The 21,546-nt window shown below is 38.4% G+C and overlaps 2 protein-coding genes across 3 annotated transcripts; one reads left to right on the top strand and one right to left on the bottom strand.

Moving 5' to 3' along the window:
- Nucleotides 1-649: 649 nt before the first annotated feature.
- LOC147330269 (uncharacterized) lies at nt 650-6,002 on the top strand. The gene is made up of 4 exons (XM_086291936.1): nt 650-810; nt 1,176-1,291; nt 1,901-2,122; nt 4,491-6,002. The coding sequence occupies exons 1-4, from the start codon at nt 690-692 to the stop codon at nt 4,509-4,511; spliced, it is 480 nt and encodes a 159-aa protein (XP_086148062.1). The 5' UTR covers nt 650-689; the 3' UTR covers nt 4,512-6,002.
- A 3,412-nt stretch (nt 6,003-9,414) lies between these two features.
- LOC147330270 (adenosine receptor A1-like) lies at nt 9,415-20,370 on the bottom strand. Of its 2 annotated transcripts, XM_086291943.1 has the most exons (4): nt 20,189-20,370; nt 19,439-20,006; nt 14,088-14,379; nt 9,415-13,996 (listed from the first exon to the last, which is right to left on the bottom strand). In XM_086291943.1, the coding sequence occupies exons 2-4, from the start codon at nt 19,771-19,773 to the stop codon at nt 13,616-13,618; spliced, it is 1,008 nt and encodes a 335-aa protein (XP_086148069.1). In that variant the 5' UTR covers nt 19,774-20,006; nt 20,189-20,370; the 3' UTR covers nt 9,415-13,615. The 2 variants fall into 2 exon arrangements, with proteins under 2 accessions (XP_086148069.1, XP_086148068.1); XM_086291942.1 differs by having other exon boundaries at nt 19,439-20,370.
- Between the last annotated feature and the right edge of the window lie 1,176 nt (nt 20,371-21,546).

Raw genomic sequence — 21,546 nt, forward strand, 5'->3', positions numbered from 1 at the left:
GGAAATATGTCAAGGATATTGCACTCACAAATCACAAAGTATCTTGTGAGTTTACTGACCCACCCTCAAACCAAGACTCTCCTGCTTTGTATCTGCAATCCAAGAAAGTTAGTTATCTGTTTAGTTCCTATGGTCTGCTGCCGACCCTGTTGAGCACCCCATAAAGGATCTCCATCACCAATGATTTTTGGTGCCCAAATAGAAGTACTCTCACACGTTTAATTTCAGCGTTGAATTATGAGTGGGGTATTGTTCGATTCAGGCTAGTTAGGGTTGAGTTCTTCACCAGGAAATGATGCAATATTTTTCAAAGTGAAGAAAACACAACCGTCACAGTACAGCCCATCCCACTCCCGTACGCCTTTAAATAGATTCAAAGTGACCGAATCAAAGTTCAGACAAATGCAATGATGAAGTGTTAACCTCAAAACCTGAAGAAAAATGTTGTCTGTAACAGAAGACTCTGTTAGGGACAACATGTAGGAAGAATGTAAAACGTGACAGACTTCATTATTTGACGTTTAATGTAGCCTGTTTGCACAAAAATATAATAGGTGTTTTGTGCATAAGCAGGATAGTATTATTTTAATCCTGTGTTTTCACGGATACGTGGATGGTGAGAGGGGAGTGGCGCACACCGGAAATTAGCCAACTATTGCTCCTCCGGCTGCTTATAGTTAGTCATAGCCATGGCGCCGGATGAAAAAATTGTAGAGTGGCAAACAAACGAGATAATTGAATCGCTGTTTAACGACGAAAACAGTGCGAGGCCCCGTATGATAGATGGTGATTTGGAGACTGACAGTTCAGGTTAGTGCAGCTTTTGTATGTGAAATATAACGTTTCTTATACCCAACCGAGTAAGCTAGCCACAGTAAGCTAAAACGCTTACTCTGAACGCTTTCATTTTTGAATGGTTGGCATTAAAGTGTTTCCTTGTTTTATTTCTGCTGCAGTCGAAATTCGCTCCTAGCAGACATTAAATAATATTAAAACATGAAGAAGACGTTTTGAGTCTGGCATTTTTAGTCTAATATTATTATTTCCTCTTATACCCCACGGAGTTCATCTCAGTGTCTTCGTCCATTGCTTGTTGTTAGCAGGTCTAACGTAGGATGACTGTCAGTGTTAATATGACAAACGTATTAACCGTGTGCTTCTCTGTGTTTTTAAAGACGATTTTGACCCGGTTATAATCGCTGATAAACTGAGAGCTGTCGCCGATACCCTGAATAAGGACCCCAATTTTAAAAAAGCATTAGATGAGCTGAAGAAAACCGCAGCAACAGAGGTAAACCCATAAAACACACCCTTATTTAATGTCCTCTTTGTCATTATTCACACAGCAGCAGGATGATTGTAAACTGTTTTAAGTTTCTAAATCTACAGTGTCCAGTTTGGTTTTGTAACAGCTGAGCTAGATAATGTTAGATAATGGGAAGAGCTTAAAGTCCCAGTTTGATTCTGAACCATATATTTCGGTGTTAGATCATCACCAGAGTCACCATGAAATAGATTTTCCTTGTTTGAGGTGACCAAATACTTATTTTCCACCCTGATTTATGAATAAATTCTTTACAAATCCTATCATGTGAATTCATGGATTTTTTTTTCACATTCTGTCTCTCACAGTTGAAGTGTACCTCTGGTGCAAATTACTGACCTCTGTCATCATTTTAAGTGGGGGAACTTGCACAATCGGTGGCTGACTAAATACTTTTTTGCCCCACTGTATGTGGATGCCAGGTCCTAGGAGGTTAATATAATATGCTCTATTGTATGCTGATAATTTAGGAGATAAAGTATTGGTGTCAGTTGAAGAAGATGGATGGATGTGGTCAGAGTTATTAGGATGTTTGTTTTCCGGCTTCTTATAAAGTACCGCCTCCTCTCACCCCAGGCTACAGAGGCTGCATTTGAACGTGGCGTGGAGCTCCTATGTAAGAGTCATGTCGCTCAGAAAGCTGACATTGCTCCAGAGATGCAGCTGATCCGGGCCTCAGCAGCTATTGGACTTTATCTGAAAAACTCATACCCAGAGATGAAAGAGAATGTCAAAACAGCCTTGGCTTCATTCCTCAACAGGCGGGTGGGCAAATGGATCACTGAGAAAGGTGGATGGGTAAGTAAACTTTTAAGATTCAGATCACTTCAGATTTAAGTCTAAATATGACAGTAAACCTCAACCAAAAAAGGTTGACTGGGGTATTGATGACAAGCTGCCGGATGGACTGTGTCGAAACCTTTTCTTCTTCTTTTTTTGTTAATGCAATGACTCAAGAATCTTGGGATTTCCAAATATATTTTTCTGTGTATTAGATGTTAATCATAATAAGGTTGGAGGTCAGACACTGAAAAAAATGACAGCTGAAGTAGCCTTTCAATTGTCCCACTGCAAATATTGGTTAAACAATATGTTTATGTAAATACACTTGTAATGAGTAAGAATACCATGGTAATTTGGGGCTTTTATTGATTTCTTTGAACTGCTCTTTTTCCAGGGTGGAATCACAGTAAGGCATACATCTCATACATTTTCTCCAATCCACACAAGCTCATATATATATATATATAGGGCTGCTCGATTATGGCAAAAATGATAATCACGATTATTTTCACTGAAATTGAGATCTCGATTATTTGACGATATTTATTTAACAGTAACAATGTATTGAATAATGACTTTAAAGATTGTCAAAAAATAATATAAAATAGTGTGCAAATACTGATAACAGTGCAAATGTTTGCAATATAAAAAATAAATGAAAAATGTAAACATCTATGTTTAGTGAACTTTGCGGTGTTGCTCTGTGGTGCAGCTACGACACTGTAGCAAAGTTTACACACTATGTCTACTTGATCCACGTCTGACTCGCGAACCCATAATGTTTCCACACCACTGAAGTTTTTTTTACCTCTCTTTTCAACCAACGGCAGTCACTCTCCTCTCCAAATAACTTCTGCTTAGCTTTCCGAGCTTCCCTCGGGTCCTCTTAATCAGCGGTCCCCAACCCCCGGGCCTCGGACTGGTCCGGTCCGTGAGTCGTTTGGTACCGAGCCGCGAGAGTTGAGGCTCAGGTGTGAAGTGTATAGTTTTCAGGGTTTTTATCGGTTTTCAGCGTTATTTTGTTATCGTTTTTATCGTTTACTCGGTTTTCCTGGGTCTTTTCACGTGCGTTATGAATAAATTTTCTTTTTTTCGGTACCAGTACTAGTTTAATTTTGTTGTATTTATCCGCGACACCTTAAAGGCCGGTCCATGAAAATATTGTCGGGCATAAACCGGTTCGTGGGGCAAAAAAGGTTGGGGACCGCTGCTCTTAATTGTTGTGACACGTGGTCAAAATGCAGAGAGGTGCGCTCGATTTGCCACACGGAGCAGCGCGAGAGTAAAGCACGAGGGAGTGGCTAATAATCGTCATTGTGGCCAAATAGATCAGTCTTAGTCTCATCTGATCATAAAACATTTCTCCAATAAGCATTTTGCTTGTCCAAGCTTGGTACTCTCAGTTGATGGTGATGTAAACTTTCTCTGCTATGTTGACAGTCATCCTGTCAGTTTCCTTTCATGTGATAGTGAGAGTGTGGGTCTTCATCCAGACCTTGACAAAGTGGCAACAAACTAAAAATAACCTGTACTTGCGTACAAGTGTTTGAATTGATGGTTTTGGGATAAGCGGTTGTTTATGAATGGCTCAGAGAGACCTTACCTTCCTTGGACTTTCCCATTTTATAGGTCAATCCACTAAGTGCTGACAAACAAATCATTTTTATACTGCCAAAGAGAAACTATCAGTTATATTTAGTCATGATTACAAAAACAAGAAGTTAATAGGTCTTAATTTTGTCAAGTGAAACAAAACTGTTGAACCTTTAAAACCTCTTATTCAAAGATTTTCATAATTTTGACTCTGTAGATTAGAGAAAATCCAAAATGAAAAACAAATGAATACATGGTTTTTTTAAGGTATTTGGGATGTATGCAGTACAGATATTCCACCCTGGTAAAATAACAGTTCAAACAAATAATTAAAATGATAAGTGTATGTAACCAAAGCTCTACAGAAGAGGAGAAAAGTAAGGGTCAGAGAGTCTTTTTGTATAAATGTTTCTAGTGTTTTATTAAAAGGACACTGCACTTTGTCCTGATTGAACTTGTTAAACCTGACGCACTTGGCAAAGTTACTGAGGCTATACTGACTTACTCTACAGGAAATTGCAGATGACCTTGTTATGCAGCATTTTTACAACATGAAATGAACTTTTATCTTAGATGATTTTCGAATCCGTCGGTCATTCTTAGTCTGTCTTTGACCTGAACCACAGTCTTATTTTAGTTAAGTCATCTTTAATTTTGGATTCAGTTGCAGTTCAAAAAATGATTAAAAGACCATTATTGTTGTATTATACACTTTGTGCAATATCTGAAATGTTTCAGTGACATATACAAATTCATGTCTTTTCATTGTGCGTGTTTTGTTACTTTTCAGGGCAAAGTTGCACCTGTTTGAGACTAAATCCAGCCAAACCAACCTCATAGAGCTCTACAATCAAACTGGGTATTAATTTCTTAAATGTCTGTTCAGGGTTTTGTTATCACACAGGCAGACATGTTATCACACACTAAGCCTGTTTATTATATGAGAGAGAAGGGGGGAAAAAACAGAACACTTTCTCATTGAAGTTCCTGCTTGGCTGAGCCCATGTAGTGATTCTTGGCTTTATATGTGGTGGTAAAATAATTGTATTACTTGAAATGCTCTCCCTGAATGGGTTAATAAATAAAGGGCAAATAATATAAAAATATGATACCAGCGGATCTTCACTACATCATGATCTTAAGGGAGAGTCTTTTGAGTAATCAGTGGGGTAGCCTCTAATCATGTCTATTTATTGTCTTTCTAAGTGCTGTCTTTTGGGAAGCTCTAGCATTTCTTAGTAAGGTGAAAATGCTTAGATTAATTAACATTATTTAGTAAGTTTAGGTGTGTTTTGAATTCTTAATGGGGAAAAACCTTAAAAAAGGGATTTGTCCCTTTTGCAAAACATGTTAAGATTTTGACTCCATATGTACCTTAAATCATACTCATTACATTTTGCTATCTTTGATCGAGCTCTAAATTCATGTGTTTGAAAACAGTTTAGTGAAATGCAGGTAGTCTGTCATATCTTGAGCCATCAGATGATGAAGAACCTGCTGTCAGGTTGTTATTTTTATGTCTGCATTTTATTTAATTTTTTTCACGATGACATATTTGCACTGGGAAAAACTGAACAACTTCAAAAGTAGGTACACACGTGTTGCCATTAGGGATGTGCCAATTGCATTAAAATATTAATTTGTATGTCAGCTGGTAAAATATTTTTTATTTTCTTATTTGTTTCTTCTTAATGACTCTAAACAGTAGTGGTATATACTTAAATGTAATGGTTAATCCAACATTATGGACAAGGGTTTTAATTGAAATTATATTTCTAATGCTAAAGTGTAATTCATGTTATCCATGAATTTTCAAATTTGCTGTTTTACAAAAATTCAGAAAAAATAGTAAAGCACTTAAAAGAAAAAGAGACCAACAGAAAGATTAGTTGTTAGTGCCGGCTCAAATTAAGTTCAGTGAATTCATTAATTTTAAGTAGGTTTTTGACAGGATTTCTAAAATAATGTTTGTTTTTCTGTTTCGTCAATGACTGCTTAATCAATTTTAAAAGCATTTGTTAAGCACTGTATCTTTAAATTTAGGAAACTAGATTATACAGTGATGGATAAAAAAAACAGTTAATGCTAAAGATTTGCTGATGGCAATCAATGAAGCAGATATTAGGAAATCATGGTTATTGGTGCTGTACGATGATGTCATTAAACCCAGCAACAAAAGCAAAAAGATGAAGCAAATAAAAAATGAATGTATATTTGCACATTGTTGTCAGTTAAAAGTGCAACTAAGCTTTTTCTTTTTGTAATTTTTCTAATGATTCAATAAAAAAAGAATTTGAAAATCTTTTCGAGTATCATTGAATTATTGTTGAATTGTATTACACACACACACACACACACACAAATATATATATATATGTGTGTGTGTGTGTGTGTGTGTGTGTGTATATATGCGTCACACCAAAGATGTACTTTTGCAGTATGCAGTGTTCAACCCCTAAAAAAATCTAAGCATATTTGCGTATACAAATGCGACCGCAATGATTCCATCTTATGACTTTTTAGCATCTTTGTTTAGTCGTTTTTGTCTTAAAATATTTCCAGAGGACATAGGATAGTTTTTGTGACTAAATATACATTTGAGTATCTTTCCATTCAATGCTGTTTACTGCCAGTGTACGGGGATTATGCATCTATTGATTTAAGCTGATTACTCTGGAATATTAAAGTGTGATAACCTAGGAGTCAAGTTTAACTATAGTCATCATACACACTCACTGGCCATTTCATTAGTTACACCTAGCTGGTAACAGGTTGAACCTCACTTTTTTCTCCTTAATTCTTCCTTGAATAGGTTCAATGGTTCTGGTGTATATTGATGTAATGTTGGCTGCCCATCTCACACTCTTCCGTCACACTCTCCCATTCCACCACATTCCAAAGGTGCTCGACTAGATTGAGATCTAGATATATATATTTTTTAATTTTAGTTTTTTTTTTCATAGTCGTCTCTTCTCCAAGTTTGGTGAGCCTGTTAAAATGTCACTTCAGTTTTCTGTTCCTAGCTGACGAGAGTGGTCTTCTGCTGCTTTATCCCACCTGCTTTAACATATTCATTCAAAGATGCCCTATATCCTGGTTGGAACAAGTGGTTATTTGCGTTGCTGTTCCTTTCCTAGCAGCTCAAACCATTCTCTGTAAACCCTAGAGGTGGTTGTCTGCGGAAAATCCCAGGAGGTCAGCAGCAGTTTCTGAAACTCAGACAGCCATTCTGCAAACAACAACCATGCTACGCTGGAAATCACTTCAGTAGCCTTTCTTCCCCATTCCGCCGTTCGGGACAACAGCTCAGGTTATCTTGACCGTGTCTACATGCCTAAATGCATTGAGTTGCTGGAATGTGATTGGCCTATTAAATATTTTTCCTAACAAACGCTCAAACAGATGTACCCAAGGGAGTGGCCAGTGTGTGTGTGTTCTGATTAATTGTTCATATTAATGTTTTAGTTGGACTCACTTTCCACTCGTGCGCCCTGAGATCTCCTGACGTGTTGGCAGAAGGACCAAATTTGCAATAGCATAAATAAGATTAGGAGCAACATTCCTGCTGTCCTCCTTCCAGTAGTATAAACTGGAAATTTTGCATAGACTTGCACGTATCTTCTGGCTCCATGTAAGCAAACAAAAATGTTATCTGTTAAGTCCTCCCAGTCCTGTGATGCTTCTGATTGTAGATAGTTTTATTATTATCATCATAGTTATTTCTGAGCAGCTACCAGTAGAGTGCAGCACTGCACACTAAATCAGCTCTCTGCTAGATGCCAGTATGGCAATAGCCAAAAAACAATACATTTGCAGAGGGGAATTAAGAACAAACCATAACACTAGTTTGTATAAAGTTTGGAGATATCAAACATGAACAGTTTTATCTGCCAGCCTCTTTTAAAGGGAGTGTTTTCTGCTTTTCTCCGTTGCTGCCTCTGACTGCTTTTCACACTGGGACTCAAAGCATCTGACTGTAGGTTTTCACCCAGGTGTGGAAGTTGGAAAGCAAAGAGAGCGCATAAATATGTGCGAAATTCTTGCTGACAGTCCTGACACGATGCAACGCCTTCACTGACCTATAAATCTTGTTGCTTTACTTGGGTTTCAATCATCTTTTGCCCTGGAATTTGTTCACTATGTATATAGACACTGTGCTTTCCTTAAAGTTTCTATATGTATTCAAATGCATCACACATACATGCAGACAAAACTCATTGAATAAAAAAAAACATACTGTCTTCAAACTGTGAATGGCAAAACTTAAGTTGTAGTGGACAGCAGCATATGATTAATGCAGTACTCCCAAAGCTTTTGCTTTAATGTCCTGTCTTTGCACAAACATTTCATTGGAGTCTATGTTACACACACACTTCAAATTCAAACTGAACTTTTCTCAAACTCACCATCTTCATACTTTGTATCTGACTGCTCTATCTGGTTCTGATAAAGTGTGCTGCAATAACGTGAATCTTCATATTTGAGTGGTACAGCTGTCCTTCTGCAGGTTAATGCGTGTCTAATTGCTCAGTCACTCATCGCTTTTAAACAAGATTAAGACGACCTGCATGAGAATGGAGATGGAAGCTAGTTCAAGTGACTGAACGTGACATGGTTGTGGGTGTCAGAGGGGTTTTGTTTGACTATTTCAGAAACTGCTCATCTACTGGGATTTTCCCCCAAACAGCCATCTCTAGGGTCTACAGAGAATGGCCTAAAAAAGGGAAAATATCCAGTGAGCTGCAGTTCTGTGGGTGAAAATGCTTTGTTGATGTCAGAGGTCAGAGTAGACTGCTGCAGACTGCTTCTAGCTGATAGGAATGAAATGAGAATTCCTTTATTTATCCCATATTTGGGAAATTCTTTTGTTACAGCAGTTGAAATGATGATGAAATAATATTAGTAGGAAGGGAAGAGTAATTCAACCACTCCTCACAACCAATGTCTGCAGAAGATCACGACCATGAAGCAGATGGGCTGAGCTCTACACAGGTGCCAGTCCTGTCAGCTAAGAAGAAGGAAGTGAGGCTACATTTTACACAGCCTCACCAAATTAGGATGACAGAAAATAAGAAAAAGTGTTTCCTGGTCCAATGAGTCTGTTTCTGGAGCAACAGTTGGATGGTAGGGTCAGAATATGGTGTAAACAACATGAAAGCATGGCTCCATCCTACCTTGTATCAATAGTTCAGACTGGTGCTGTGGTGTAATGGTGTGGGGATATTTTCTTGGCACATTTCGGGCCCCTTAGTACCAACTGAGCATCATTTAGACACAACAGCGCACTTGAGTAATGATGCTGATCATGTCCATCCTTTTATAAAGTACACTGTGGTCTACTACAGCAGGCTAATGCACCAGCCATGTCATGTCAAACTGGTTTCTTAAACATGACAATAGTTAACTGTACCTAGATGACCTCCACAGTCACCAGATGCAGATTCAGTAGAGCTTAATTGGGATATGAGAGTCACATGATGGAGGTGCAACTGACATCTGCAGCAACTGTGTGATGCTTCATTTCAACATGGAGCAAACCCATTTGCAGCACTTTACTGAATCTGTGCCACGAAGAACTTACTTACAATTCTGAAGGCCAAGGGGATCCAACCCAATGGTAGCAATGTGTTCCTAAGTGTGCGGTAAGTATATACTGAGTCCAGACAAATCAGATTACACATCATTTTCATTGCAGTTTGATTTTCCAAAGTAGAAATAGCCACAGGTGGAACTAATTACATTAACAATGGCTTCATTCCAGTAAGAATTGTAAAGCAGCTGGCAGCTGGAAAGACACAGTGACTGCAGATTTACTCAGTATTCCCCTCTGGCAAAACTAAAGGTAAGAGAAGTTTTATTTTAAACAAATAAGCAAACAAAAATCTCCTTATGAAATCACATCTAAAATACATGAAAAAATAAGAGCTAACCTATGTGTGTCATACATTTAGCAGATGATGCCATCTCATGGTGCCTGTTCTCTAAGCCTTAACATGATTTGACTGGATGACAATGGATAATGTTTTATTACATCCAAAAGAAATCCTTTTAGTAATATCCAGACTTCTTTGTACCATTTCTCATTAGATTCTTTGCAGTCAGCACAGTGACAGCTTTATTTTGTTTGTCTTGTGTGTTAGAGCCAATCTATAGAGAAATATTTTTGATACTGTTTCAGTTATTGTTACATGTTTAATTTTGTATGATATGTTGTTAGAGAATAAATGCTGCGTGTTTCATTTGTGTCGGGTAAGAAAACGTTACAGCGCATGTGTTGTAGCAGGTTAGAGTGAGCCAGGACGGCAATGGAAGTGTGCGCTGTAGCAGCAAATAGTTTTTTGACCGTGACATCTTTTGTTTGTATGTACGAGTCAGAAATAAATCTGAACAGCTCACATTAAGAAGTGGAAGAATTATTTTTTCGAAGCTTGGGACAGAAATTCGCCACTACATGTGTTTGATTTGTGTATTTTCCAACAGCACGTCAAACAACACTAAGTGCACTGAAACACTTTGCACATTCACAAGCAATCTGCTTTCTGCCTTCTCCATCAATCTGTTGACCTGTAGAGTCACACATTCCTATATACAGTAATTAGATACCGATAAATTATTACAGCCCATTATTATAGCTCTTGATTCTCAATGATAGTTTCTACACGTACAATATGTACACTGCAGATTTTCTTCTGATACTGTTATAGAACATTAGAGAATATTGCACAAATGATTTTTGAAGACTTCACACTGGTCCAGTAAACAGACAGTTTTATATGTATAGAAATCCAAAACATGAAAGCAGCAGCCAGTATAGATTCACACTGCAAAATGACATTCACTCCTGTTGTGTTCACTTTCCCACAGTCTACTAAGAGTTAACAAACCAAAACAGAACAATGAAAAAAATGCTGTGGTGTTGTGGTCAGTTGTGCAATTGCACGAGTCGATTTCATCAAAGTTAAATTTGATGTGAAAATTTTGAATGGACTCTTTGCTGGAGTCGATTCAATTACATTTAACTTTGTCATACACTTAACATAAACTAAATTATAGACTTAATGGCTTTAACAATAATTTGCATGGGCACAAAGTAAAAAAACAGAATGAAGCATTAGTACATGAGTGGTGCTGGAAATACAATGAGCAAACTGTACGTGTGTGTACATGACTCTCTGGGAAGAAGTCTGCTGCCTTTGTCAAAAAAACTCCTAATGCACACTAATCTATGCAGCTTTGTGTATATAAATTAACATACGCCGCAACATACTTCTATTTTTGATTTGCAGCTCGCACAACAGCAGAGAAGCTTGGAGGATGAATTTCACAACTGGCTCATTTGATGAACAGCTGCAAGAGGACGTGTCAGGGATAATGCAGCTGCTGCTCAGCGATGTGTTTTAGACAGTATCTCCCGTTAACATTTAAACACAGAGTTACGTATGCTACTACATAATATTGGTGTCAGCAGTCCCATCTCAGCATATATTGGTTATGTTAAAATAAACGTCGCCGACTTTGAGGTCAATGCTGGTTGGTTCAGCTCAGCAGCAAAAAAAAAAAAAAAGAAATTCACAGAGACAGTTTAATGATCCTATACTGTTAAATATATTTTACAAAGATTCACAAGTAGATGTTTTTTTTCTTTTTTCTTTTTGTTTCCAATACCTAACACCTGTGAGTATTAGAAAGGGCTCCAGTAATACATGTGCAGTACATTATAGAGTTAAATGATAAGGTTGGATAGAGCTTAGTAGATGGTGCTGCTCCAACATCCCTTCACAGTTTTATAAATATACAGATTTTTATTTTTTTTAAACACACTGATGCTTTGATGTATAGTTATATGGTTACTATAGCTGGATCAGTGGTAATTACAGCTGTCCAATTTACAATTATCAGCATCAAGTAAATTCTCTGCTGTTTTTATTTTTGATTGATAAGCTACTATCATTCAAACGGTCTCAATAATGCAAAAAGCCTTATCTTCAAATGTGATAATTAACAGCACATTAAGCCCTTTCTCACAGCTAATTCATCACAATCTGGCACTCGGTCAGAAACCTCTTTGTCAAGTCCAAAAACGAAGGGTAACCCCTTTACAGTAAGAACTCCATGACTGATCTGCACTGTGAGGAACAATAAAGGCCTGCATTAGGAGGCAGGTGGATTAGTGAATTTTAAACTCACCCCTTGAGACAAGAGATAAAAACCTGTCTGGAGCCACTTTTTCCCCTCGTGTTTGTTAGATTTGGGCAGTTAAGTTGCTCATTAATTTGTATTTTAGGAAATAAATGTCATATATGAAGGAAACATGACACTCACAGACTGCTGAACAGAGATGGGCAGTAACGCGTTACTTGTTGCATATAATTTAATTTTTGCTTGATGCATAAAGTTAAAAGATTAAAACTGATAAAACAAGTTTTTTAAAAAAAGAGACTTTTCCATTTGATTACATTTTGTATGATGGATTATGCAGAAAAAGTAGAATTGGGCTGAAAGATCTATCGCTTTATTACCTATTCAGGTTGTAAATTGTGTTTTTTAAAAGTAACTAAGTAACTAAGTAATTAATTACTTTTGAAAATAAGTAATCAGTAATGGGATTACTTTTTTGGTGAAGTAATCAGTAATTAGTTACCGATTACTTTTTTCAAGTAACTTGACCAACACTGCTCCTGAATATAATTAACTGGAAGCATTCTTAAATACCAAACACTGCCACCAAAGACTCACAAGAGAGGTCACAACCATTTCCATAACCTTGCAGGGGGGGAGGAAGCTTTATAAGGCTTATTTTGGACCAAAATAAGGATGAAGTGGTTTTTACTGGATTTGGCTGCCCATTAACTCTGTAACACCAAGTGTATCATATTTGATACAGGAGTTCTTGAGACGTCTAAATCATCAGTGTGTCTTTTTTCTTCACAAACGTAAATAAATTGCAGAAAAATGCGAGATTTAGTAAATATGATCCAAATAAAAACTGCAGACTTGAGTTCTTTAAGCACTTTGGTAAGGCTTAGGAGAAAAACCGGTTTGGGTTAAAATACATCATTTCACATTGACAAAGGCAAACATCTTCCATTTGCAACAAGCTTTTCTCGTTTTTCCTTGGTTGCCACGGTTGCATGTCAGTGAAGCCCTTTTTCGCATGGTCTCATAGTGTCTCATTTCCTGACTTAGGGAACTTCTATTGACCTGTATTGGACTGCGCTGTACATTGAACAATGATGCTAAATAATGTATCCTGATTATTAATACATGACAAGTTGGAAATGAGAACAGGTCAACACATTTGTAAAGTCCACGAGTTTGATTAGTTACAAACAGTCCCAGTTATACCCTCACACCGCTGAGCTTGTTGAGTACACTTTCTGTTTAACAAACTGTCACTGTTAACACTAGGCTACAATTTGCTTCAGTTCTTTGTTACATTTTCTGTCCTCAAGGCCACAGAACAAAGCATGTTAAGGTAGCACACACTAGGACAAATATTGGACATCAATCACATAAAAAAGGCCATGAGTTTTAATTAGGTTAAAGAAAAGAAAACAATACAGCAGACACTATTATTGTACCACATGTGCTCCAAATATACACTTAGTTAGTCCAAAAAATTGGCTTTGAAAGCGAGGGAGTGCTTGTCCCATGTAACAAAATCGGTATTTTATCAGCCAATGGAGAAATCAGTATGATTTATAGTGTTGATCTCATCCCCCAGCTGAGTTTTAATCCTCTCTCCTTGTTGGTGCATGTGGTTGGAGGAAATCATTCAGACATTGGACATCCTCTGAAAGCCATTTCAACCAGTAAACCTGTTGAGCCTGACAATAAAGCCGATGTCCTTTCCACTTTGCGAACAAGTGTTTTGACACTTGATAGTAACACAGCAATCCAATTAGTTACCAAAGGTCACACGTCATCGTCGTCGTCATCATTCTGCCTCAACCTCCTCTCATGACTCTGACCTCTCTGGCTTCCTCTTTGAGGGAGACGACCAACTGGATCCTGACAGAGCAGGTACTGTTTCCAGATTTTCCGGAAAGCTGTGCGGAATTTCTTGATGCGGAAAGCATAAACGATGGGGTTTACAGTTGAGTTTCCGTGAGAGAGGATGATGGCGATGTATATGAATCCAACCTCATGGTATCCTGGGCAGAAGAGAGTAATGCAGTTCAGGATGTGCAGAGGGAGCCAGCTTACTGCAAAGAGAAACAGAACTAGGGCGAGGGACTTGGCCAGCTTAAGCTCCTTTCCAAAGTAGCGTCTTGGGTCAGTGTGGCTTGCTGTTACCTACGGCAAATTAAAGAACATGATATCAGTGGAAAAATGTAGTATTCACACAGTCTTTGATTTGCCCGGCACGAGAAGAAGATGGTCTCACCTTTTTGTTGAGCTGCTTGTGGATCATGTAGAAAATCTCAACATAGATGGCGAGCATTAGTAGCAAAGGGGGCAGCACCCAGCCAAAGAAATTGAAGTAGACCATGTAGTCCATACTGATGACGGTCTCAAACTTACAGACCACCAAGGTGTCATTTTTCAAGCTGCCATTTTTACGAAGTTGCTGCAGGTTATTCCATCCAAGCATCGGAGTGAGACCCACTATGATGGACACCAGCCAACACAATAAAACCGCTGTGCCGGCTCGCCGTGGGGTCACCACCCTCTTGTAGCTATGGCAACAAAAAAGAAGATGAAACTCCAAGTAAATAATCTGTGTGAAGTCAGGTAGATGACTGACTGTGGACTGTTTAAAATTATATAACAGTATCTGTACATAAGTTAATATCCTATTAAAACATCAAATAATATTATACTTTATTTATAGTTTTTTGCATTTAAAGAAAAAAGAAAGGTTTAAAAGAAAAACTAAAAGGCAAATCATTCCATAAACATTTAAAGCAGATACAAAAGTGTGCTATAGTTCTTTGTTTTGCTGGAAAGGTTTGTGTCCAGGTGTTGATGTGGATGCTACTTTGACATATACTGCACACCTAAACATTGCTGCAGTGACCAAGCACACCCCTAGCTGTGGTACTCCAACTAACGGTGGCCCGCTGCAACACAACAGTGAGCGCCGTCACACCCTGTCAATCTGCTCAGGAACATTAAAGCTCCCGTGCTGTTGGCTCGTCATAGAAACTTGCTGGATGCCAATCCAATTGAGCATTTGTGGAAAGCAATGGAAAAATCACAACCCATGGAAGGCTCCACCCAGCAGCTTGCTGAATGCAAAGGATCCACTGCCAAGGTCCGGGTGGCAGACAGCACAGGACACCACCAGAAGTCACACATCCATTACCCTACAGGTCACAACTGTTTAAGGGGACCTACACAACGGGTCGGCAGGTGATTGTAAAGTCATGGCTGGGCACTCTGAAACTATATTTTACTCAAGAAAGTGCCTTCTACTGTGTTTTTCTCATACCATATGCTTATTTGATTCATATACAGTTATACTGTGTGCAGACTTGTGGGAATCATAGCATGAAACATATTTACCATACGTTATTCTCATGATTTTTAACATTTAACATGCTAACTGAGGCGTGTAGAGTCTGAGCAGTCCACCATCTGACCTCGTGATGAATTTGTTGGGACGTCCACTCCTGGGAGATGTGTTAACACACACCTGAATGCTTCAGACTAATGAACTGCCATAACGTCTGCTTTTTGTGAAGGTGCTCACACTGACTGATAATCAGTTAATCAAGTGCATTTGATTAGTCTGTCTGCTATGTACTCTATTAATTCCTATGGAAACAGCAAAGGTGTCTTTTGTTTTTCACAGAGCTACATAAACCCCTGTGAAAACGTTCTTTTTCACATGACCTGATTTATTACTAGAGTGAAAGAAGAAATGATCATGTGTTCTTTTCCTCATGGCCTGTTCTAGCTCTTAAAGGGAGAAACCGGTGCTTATTCACTATGCATGGTCTAAATGACATTTATGTAAATTAGTGCCTATTAAATCAGGTATCTTATTTTGCACATTTTGACACAGAATTACATTTGTACTATACAAAAGATTGTCCCAATATACATGCCATATATTTGTGGCCATGGTAATAAGCATTAATTAAAAATGTGGGCTTTGTAAAATTTGTAAAATTGGCTATTTAATATACACTAACTGGACAAAAGCATGGGGCCACCTACACATTACACCCACCGGAGCTGCTTGGCTATGGAAACCAATGAGACGAAGCTCCCAGCGCACAGTTTTTGTGATGACTTTAATGCAAGAGGATGTTTGTAACTCTATGTGAGTTGCTGCACTTCCTTAATGTTTCTACTTTCCAATAATACAACTTACAGTTGATTGAGGAATATCTAGCAGGGAAGAAATTTCACAAACTGACTTGCTGCAACAGTGACCTGCAAGATCACACTCAAACCGAGTGAGCTATTTGGAATGGCATTCTTTCACAATTGGTTTTAAAGGCAGACTGCGTGGAACACGTATACACCTGAAGCAATAGAAAGCGAAACATCTTGATTAAAAGATTATCAGGTGTTAAACTAAAACTTTGTAAACTAATTTGTAAACTAATGATAATACATTATGTGTAGAGAAAGTTAATAGAACATTAAGTCAACCAAATCAATCTGCAACAGCAAAACAGAAAACAGCAGTGGTCTGGTTTCTTGCAAAATAATTCAGCTCTTCTTTCTTTCTCTGGCATCGCATTTTGTCATGTTGTCCTGACAGAATTATAGCACTGGATTTTTTGTTCATTGTGCAGTTATCACTTCTTTACTTATCACAGATCTCTGCGTGCCACTAAAGTGTTGCTCCAAAAAATCAGCTTTCTAGAAAAAAGATATACTGTGATATGTAAGCCAGAAACAGGTCCTGACAAGCTCCTGGTTTTCAGAAGAAGAAATTAGGAAGTTATTAAACTCAATACAATTCTTTGTTATCTTCCTGGGAAGTGATCAGTCCTGTTTCTGACAAGCAATGAGCTGCTGTTATAGGTTTGTGAACAACAACTGTTAAATACTTGTTCAGGATTCCTGTAGCAACCTACCTTTTTTCCTATTTCATTTCTAAGGAATAAAAGCTGACTCGCTTAGAGTAAATCATTGAGCACCTCATGTTAGTACTTTGCTCTTACCACAGCTGCGTTATGGCTAAAGTCACACTAAGGTTACGACAAACACACTGACAAACTCAGGTACGTGTGAGAACCAAACTATTATCATTCCTCTTTTTCCCCTTTTTGTCTTGTCCTCTCTCACACACGCACAGAGCTGGATATAGTACACACACGCACACACACAGAGTAAGAGTTCAGCCAGGGTGCAGCAGACATAACACAGGATAAATGAACGAAATGAAGTTAAAAAAGACCGTGTCTGGAGGGGACCTTCCCACATGTGGCATCATATGACATTTCTATCTTGATCTGTGCATTCATAAGTCTTTGTAAAGCTTTTTCTAAACCTTGGATGGTTGGCTGGCTGCATACAGATGAGCAGTCTGTCTGCCAAAAATTGATTTCTGGATTCTACTGTAGTCCAGTTATCTCGTCTTTCCTCTGGGATTTTGAGCCTCATCTCCCACCTGGAAATTCTATCATCCGGGTAAGCCAAACAGTGACGCGTGAGGCAATATCAGACCGTCCTTATCATGACCACGTGCTTCCAAACACTTCAGCTAAAAAAAGCAATCACTGCTTGTTAAACTGTGTCCCTCCAGAGTCCCAGGGGTATTTAAGGGAAGAGGACTCAGTTTCTGGCTCATATTACCAGCTCGCTACGAATCGGTAAAACACAAATTGCAGGTGCTAAGTATTTGAACTCTAAATTAGAGTCTGTTGCTAAAGCGCATACTCTGAATTGGAAGAAAAATGTATCTGCTCACAGTACTGTGCAAAAGTCTTGAGTCACCCTTCATTCCTAAATATGTTGCTAGGGAAATGGGAAATATGTACTGGGATTTATTGAAATGTGTGTAAACAAAAATATTGCATAAAGTGGGTCCTAAAATTCTAACAATTCAGTTTGGTGTGACCACCTTTATTCTTTAACACAGTCTGGACTCCCTTAAGGAAGCTTAGTCATTTCTTTAAGTAGTCTTCAGGAATAGGAAATAGCTCTTTAGCTTATTGTTGCAAAAATACTACTTTATGCCTGTCAGACTGTGTTATCTTTGGCACTTTACACAGATTCAACTAATTAAATTAAAGCCACAGCAGATGATGTGTTTTTACAACAGGCTGCTATTAACAAAATGTGCAATTTGAAATTCGTTCTTTTTGTAAATTGTCTGTTGTAGACACAACACTCTTAATTTGTTGAGTTAGTCCCCTTTTTATGCTTGAATGATTCACAGGTCAGTGTTGAGTGGCTTAAGAAACAAAAATACATTCCTGTGAAAACAGTCAGGTACAAGGAGTGGTCTGAAAACGAGTCTAAAAGCAGACAATTTCCAAAGAACATTTTTGAAAGATCTTCAGAAAGAACTATTGGCTCAAGGCCACATTAAAAAAATTAGAAGAAAGTCTGGACCCTGAAAGCAAAAGAGGGACAGTTCAAGATTTTTGCACAGTGTTCTAACACTGTAAGAAGCACTGCCTTTTTTGTCTGTGTTAAGTAGACCCAGTATCACTGTTTCTGCTGGAGGACATCCCAAAAATAAAAAGACCTTATGTTTGATTATTAGAGGTATGATTCATACTGATACGTTTAAAGGAAAAATAAAGATGGTGCTTATTAAACTTTACTTCATATAATAGAGACATTAATTTATACTGCTTTTGACTTGGGTAAATCATCTGCTGAATGCATCACATGGTAACTACACCTCAAGACTATGATGAACGGGACTGAAATCCCCAAGAGAACGCAATAAATAACAGTTTATTTATTACAAGACCTATAGCATTCATATAACAGATAACATATTTGAACTGTTGTCTGGCTAATGTCACTGTAACCTATATTAATGCCCCTGCACTGAGTGTGTGTCTGCTGGTAGCCAACTTGACAAATTATGTAATCCATCAACCAACCACCATGAGCCTATTGACCAATCATGCATTCTCTGCCTCACTCTTACAGGCTTATTTTCAAACGAGCCAGCTTCAAGTGGACGAGAAAGACTTTTTCATTAAAGAGATATTAGGGTGAGACAAAAGGAGAAGTGCAAAGTGATAAGGCACTGAGTGCAAAACCTCAGCTTCTCCTCATGACAGAAGTTACCGTAACAGAAAGGCATATAAAGATGATTCTTAAAATTAAACAATATATATAATTAAGAAGACGAAAATAAAAGTCAACAAGCTTTTCTGTTTAGCACAGACTGAAAACATACATATTTATCTATCTATCAAGGTAAATGTGCTGCAAAATGTGAGAAAAATACGCATTACTTCGCCAATTTGCACCTTATTTTGTGCGCTGGAAAGGCACATCGGAGTTATGTTTAATAGTTAAATGAATGAAAGTGTTAATAAACACCGATAAGTCCGTTAGCTGTATTATTACAGCACCAATAATTACAAGTAGAGACATTACAGAGCTGTTAAGGTAAAATTATCTCAGCGGCTAGACACACTTTTACCCCACGTATTACACGAATTTCTGGTGGGTGAAATGAAAATCCTGCATGAAACCGGCAGGAGCGTCTTTGGTTAGTGTCCTTGATCCCAGCAGCGATCCAGACACAAAGGCTTGTAGAAACGAGACAATATATTAAAAACTAGAGGAATTCACCTTTAGGCCTACCTCATGGGTATTTTGACTCTCAGATAGCGGTCGATGGCGATGGCCAGCAGCGCCAGGATTGAACTTTGTGTGAGCACGAGCACTGTGCAGGCGACCAGCAAACAGCTGTAGAAGTGTGTCTTGAGATCAATGCTGATGGTTATGGCGAGGGGGATGACAAGAGCTCCGACTGCAATGTCAGCCAAGGCCAGGGAGACGATGAAACAAAACGTGGTGTCTCTCAGAGACCGGTTAATGCGCACAGCCCAGACCACCATTACGTTCCCGATGACCGAGGACAAGGCGATCACCACCTCCATCCCAATGTAGAGAGCCTTGTAAGCATCCACAGTCATGATCGCGGATACTGGATGAGTGTGCGCTCAGCGGAGAAAATTAAACCCGAACACGTAGAAGGACTTCCCTGTTTGAGTTTGTGGGGGTCGACTGAGACACCCCTTCTTATTTTTCGCATGTTTTATGTCCCACGGATGCGGAGGTAGTGCCTCTCCTTTTCAAATGTAGTCCGGGACATGTATCCACTCGCAACTTTGAAGATTCCGGGAATGGAGTTGCCCCCGCAGTCCGGCTGTCAGAGGGACAGGAAGGGTACTGAATGAGTCACATGCAGGTTCCCATAGAGCAGATTAGCTGTGCAGCTTTCCTCGGTGTAGGGCATGTGTCAAAGGTCGGAAAAATAAACAGGGAATCCTAAACAGAGCCACGCTTATTCCAGTCATTTAATTATTACGTCATTCCATCAGTACTTACTTGGTATAAACAAAAATGTCTATGTCTCGGGGTACTTGTTCCATGTAAAAACAAAAACAAAGACACGAAACAAAAGAATAATCTAAACGTATCCAGATTAACGTCAGATTAACAGTTTCCCTTCTCTTCTTTCTTTGCAATTATTTGTAAGCGAAAGCTTGCCCTCTGTGGGAGTGACACGCCAAGCTCTGAGGAGGAGGATATCAAACATGGATTCGTGACACGTGCATTTGTCTTTTTTTTTCTTTTTACTATATCAAATATTAAAGCTCACTGCGTAAGAAGTGGTGGGAAAAACAAGAAAAAGTGTTGAAAGAGCAAACGAGTTTGTTGTCAACCGTTTGTAAATCAAGCGCCTTTTTCCTCCTCAGTTATTGTGTCTCAATTTGTTGTCCAGTGATTTTTTTCGTACTTGCAAAATAGATATTTCATTTAAGGGAGTGTGTGTGTGTGTGTGTGTGTGTGTGTGTGTGTGTGTGTGTGTGTGTGTGTGTGTGTGTGTGTGTGTGTGTGACTCATTGTCAGTGAACACAAATGGTTGATTGCAAAACTGCATTTTGTATTTAATCAGTTTATCTTTGTCGAGTATTTGCATCAGTATGAGGATATAAAAAAAACAGGTAAGTGTGACAAATATATGCTGCTTTAAAGAAAGGCACAATACTATTATATGTATGCTCAAATAGTTACCATGTGACTGATGCACAGTTATATTCAATTCAAATGTATTTATATAGCTCCAGCTCACAACAATACAAAGAAAACTCCAACAACCCCCCCTGTGACAAGCGCTTTGGCAACAGTGGGAACGAAAACCCTCCTTTCAGCAGGAAGAAACCTCCAGCAGAAGAAAGCTCACAGAGAGGCGGCTGTCTTGGGGGGACCTAACGATTTTTCTTGCATTTGTAAACTTAGTGGTGATAATACATGATTTTTTTGTCTTTGTTTGTTTGTTTTATTTTTTACATAAAATTTCAGAGATACACTGGGGAGCTTTGCCATGTACAGCCTTAAAGGTTAAAACTAACATTTTAAAATGAAACCTAAAATTTACCAGCAACCAATAAAGTGAAGCCAAACTTGGAGTAATATGCAAACTCTTGTTAGTGCCAGTTAAAAGTCTCACCGCTGCATTCTGTACAGTGTCAAGGTGATCCAAAGCTGATTTGTCGAAACAAGTAAAAAAAAAGTTGTCAGTTTTTGTTAGCACCCAATTTTCTATTTTGTTGGGCAGAGAAAAGAGACAACTTTAAACCTGAGCTAGGAATAGATTTGTGTCCCTATGTTAAGGGTGTAGAGGGGGGAAAAAGTACATTTTCCAAATGATTTTGTTTATTCTGATGATAGAAGCACTTTGT

Source organism: Aulonocara sp. 'chitande type north' Nkhata Bay, linkage group LG5 (genome assembly GCF_057382095.1).
Source record: "Aulonocara sp. 'chitande type north' Nkhata Bay isolate Kocher_YH1m ecotype deep benthic linkage group LG5, A_spYH_male_GT1.1, whole genome shotgun sequence".
NCBI classification, from domain to species: Eukaryota; Metazoa; Chordata; class Actinopteri; order Cichliformes; family Cichlidae; genus Aulonocara; species Aulonocara sp. 'chitande type north' Nkhata Bay.

Coding starts and splice junctions, on each gene's coding strand:
- LOC147330269 (XM_086291936.1), top strand. CDS start 690: ATGGCGCCGGATGAAAAAATTGTAGAGTGGCAAACAAACGAGATAATT. Junction 1,292..1,900: donor AGAAAACCGCAGCAACAGAG/GTAAACCCATAA, acceptor CTCTCACCCCAG/GCTACAGAGGCTGCATTTGA. Junction 2,123..4,490: donor TCACTGAGAAAGGTGGATGG/GTAAGTAAACTT, acceptor GTTACTTTTCAG/GGCAAAGTTGCACCTGTTTG.
- LOC147330270 (XM_086291943.1), bottom strand. CDS start 19,773: ATGACTGTGGATGCTTACAAGGCTCTCTACATTGGGATGGAGGTGGTG. Junction 14,380..19,438: donor AGAGTCAAAATACCCATGAG/GTAGGCCTAAAG, acceptor TTGTTGCCATAG/CTACAAGAGGGTGGTGACCC. Junction 13,997..14,087: donor ACAAGCAGCTCAACAAAAAG/GTGAGACCATCT, acceptor AATTTGCCGTAG/GTAACAGCAAGCCACACTGA.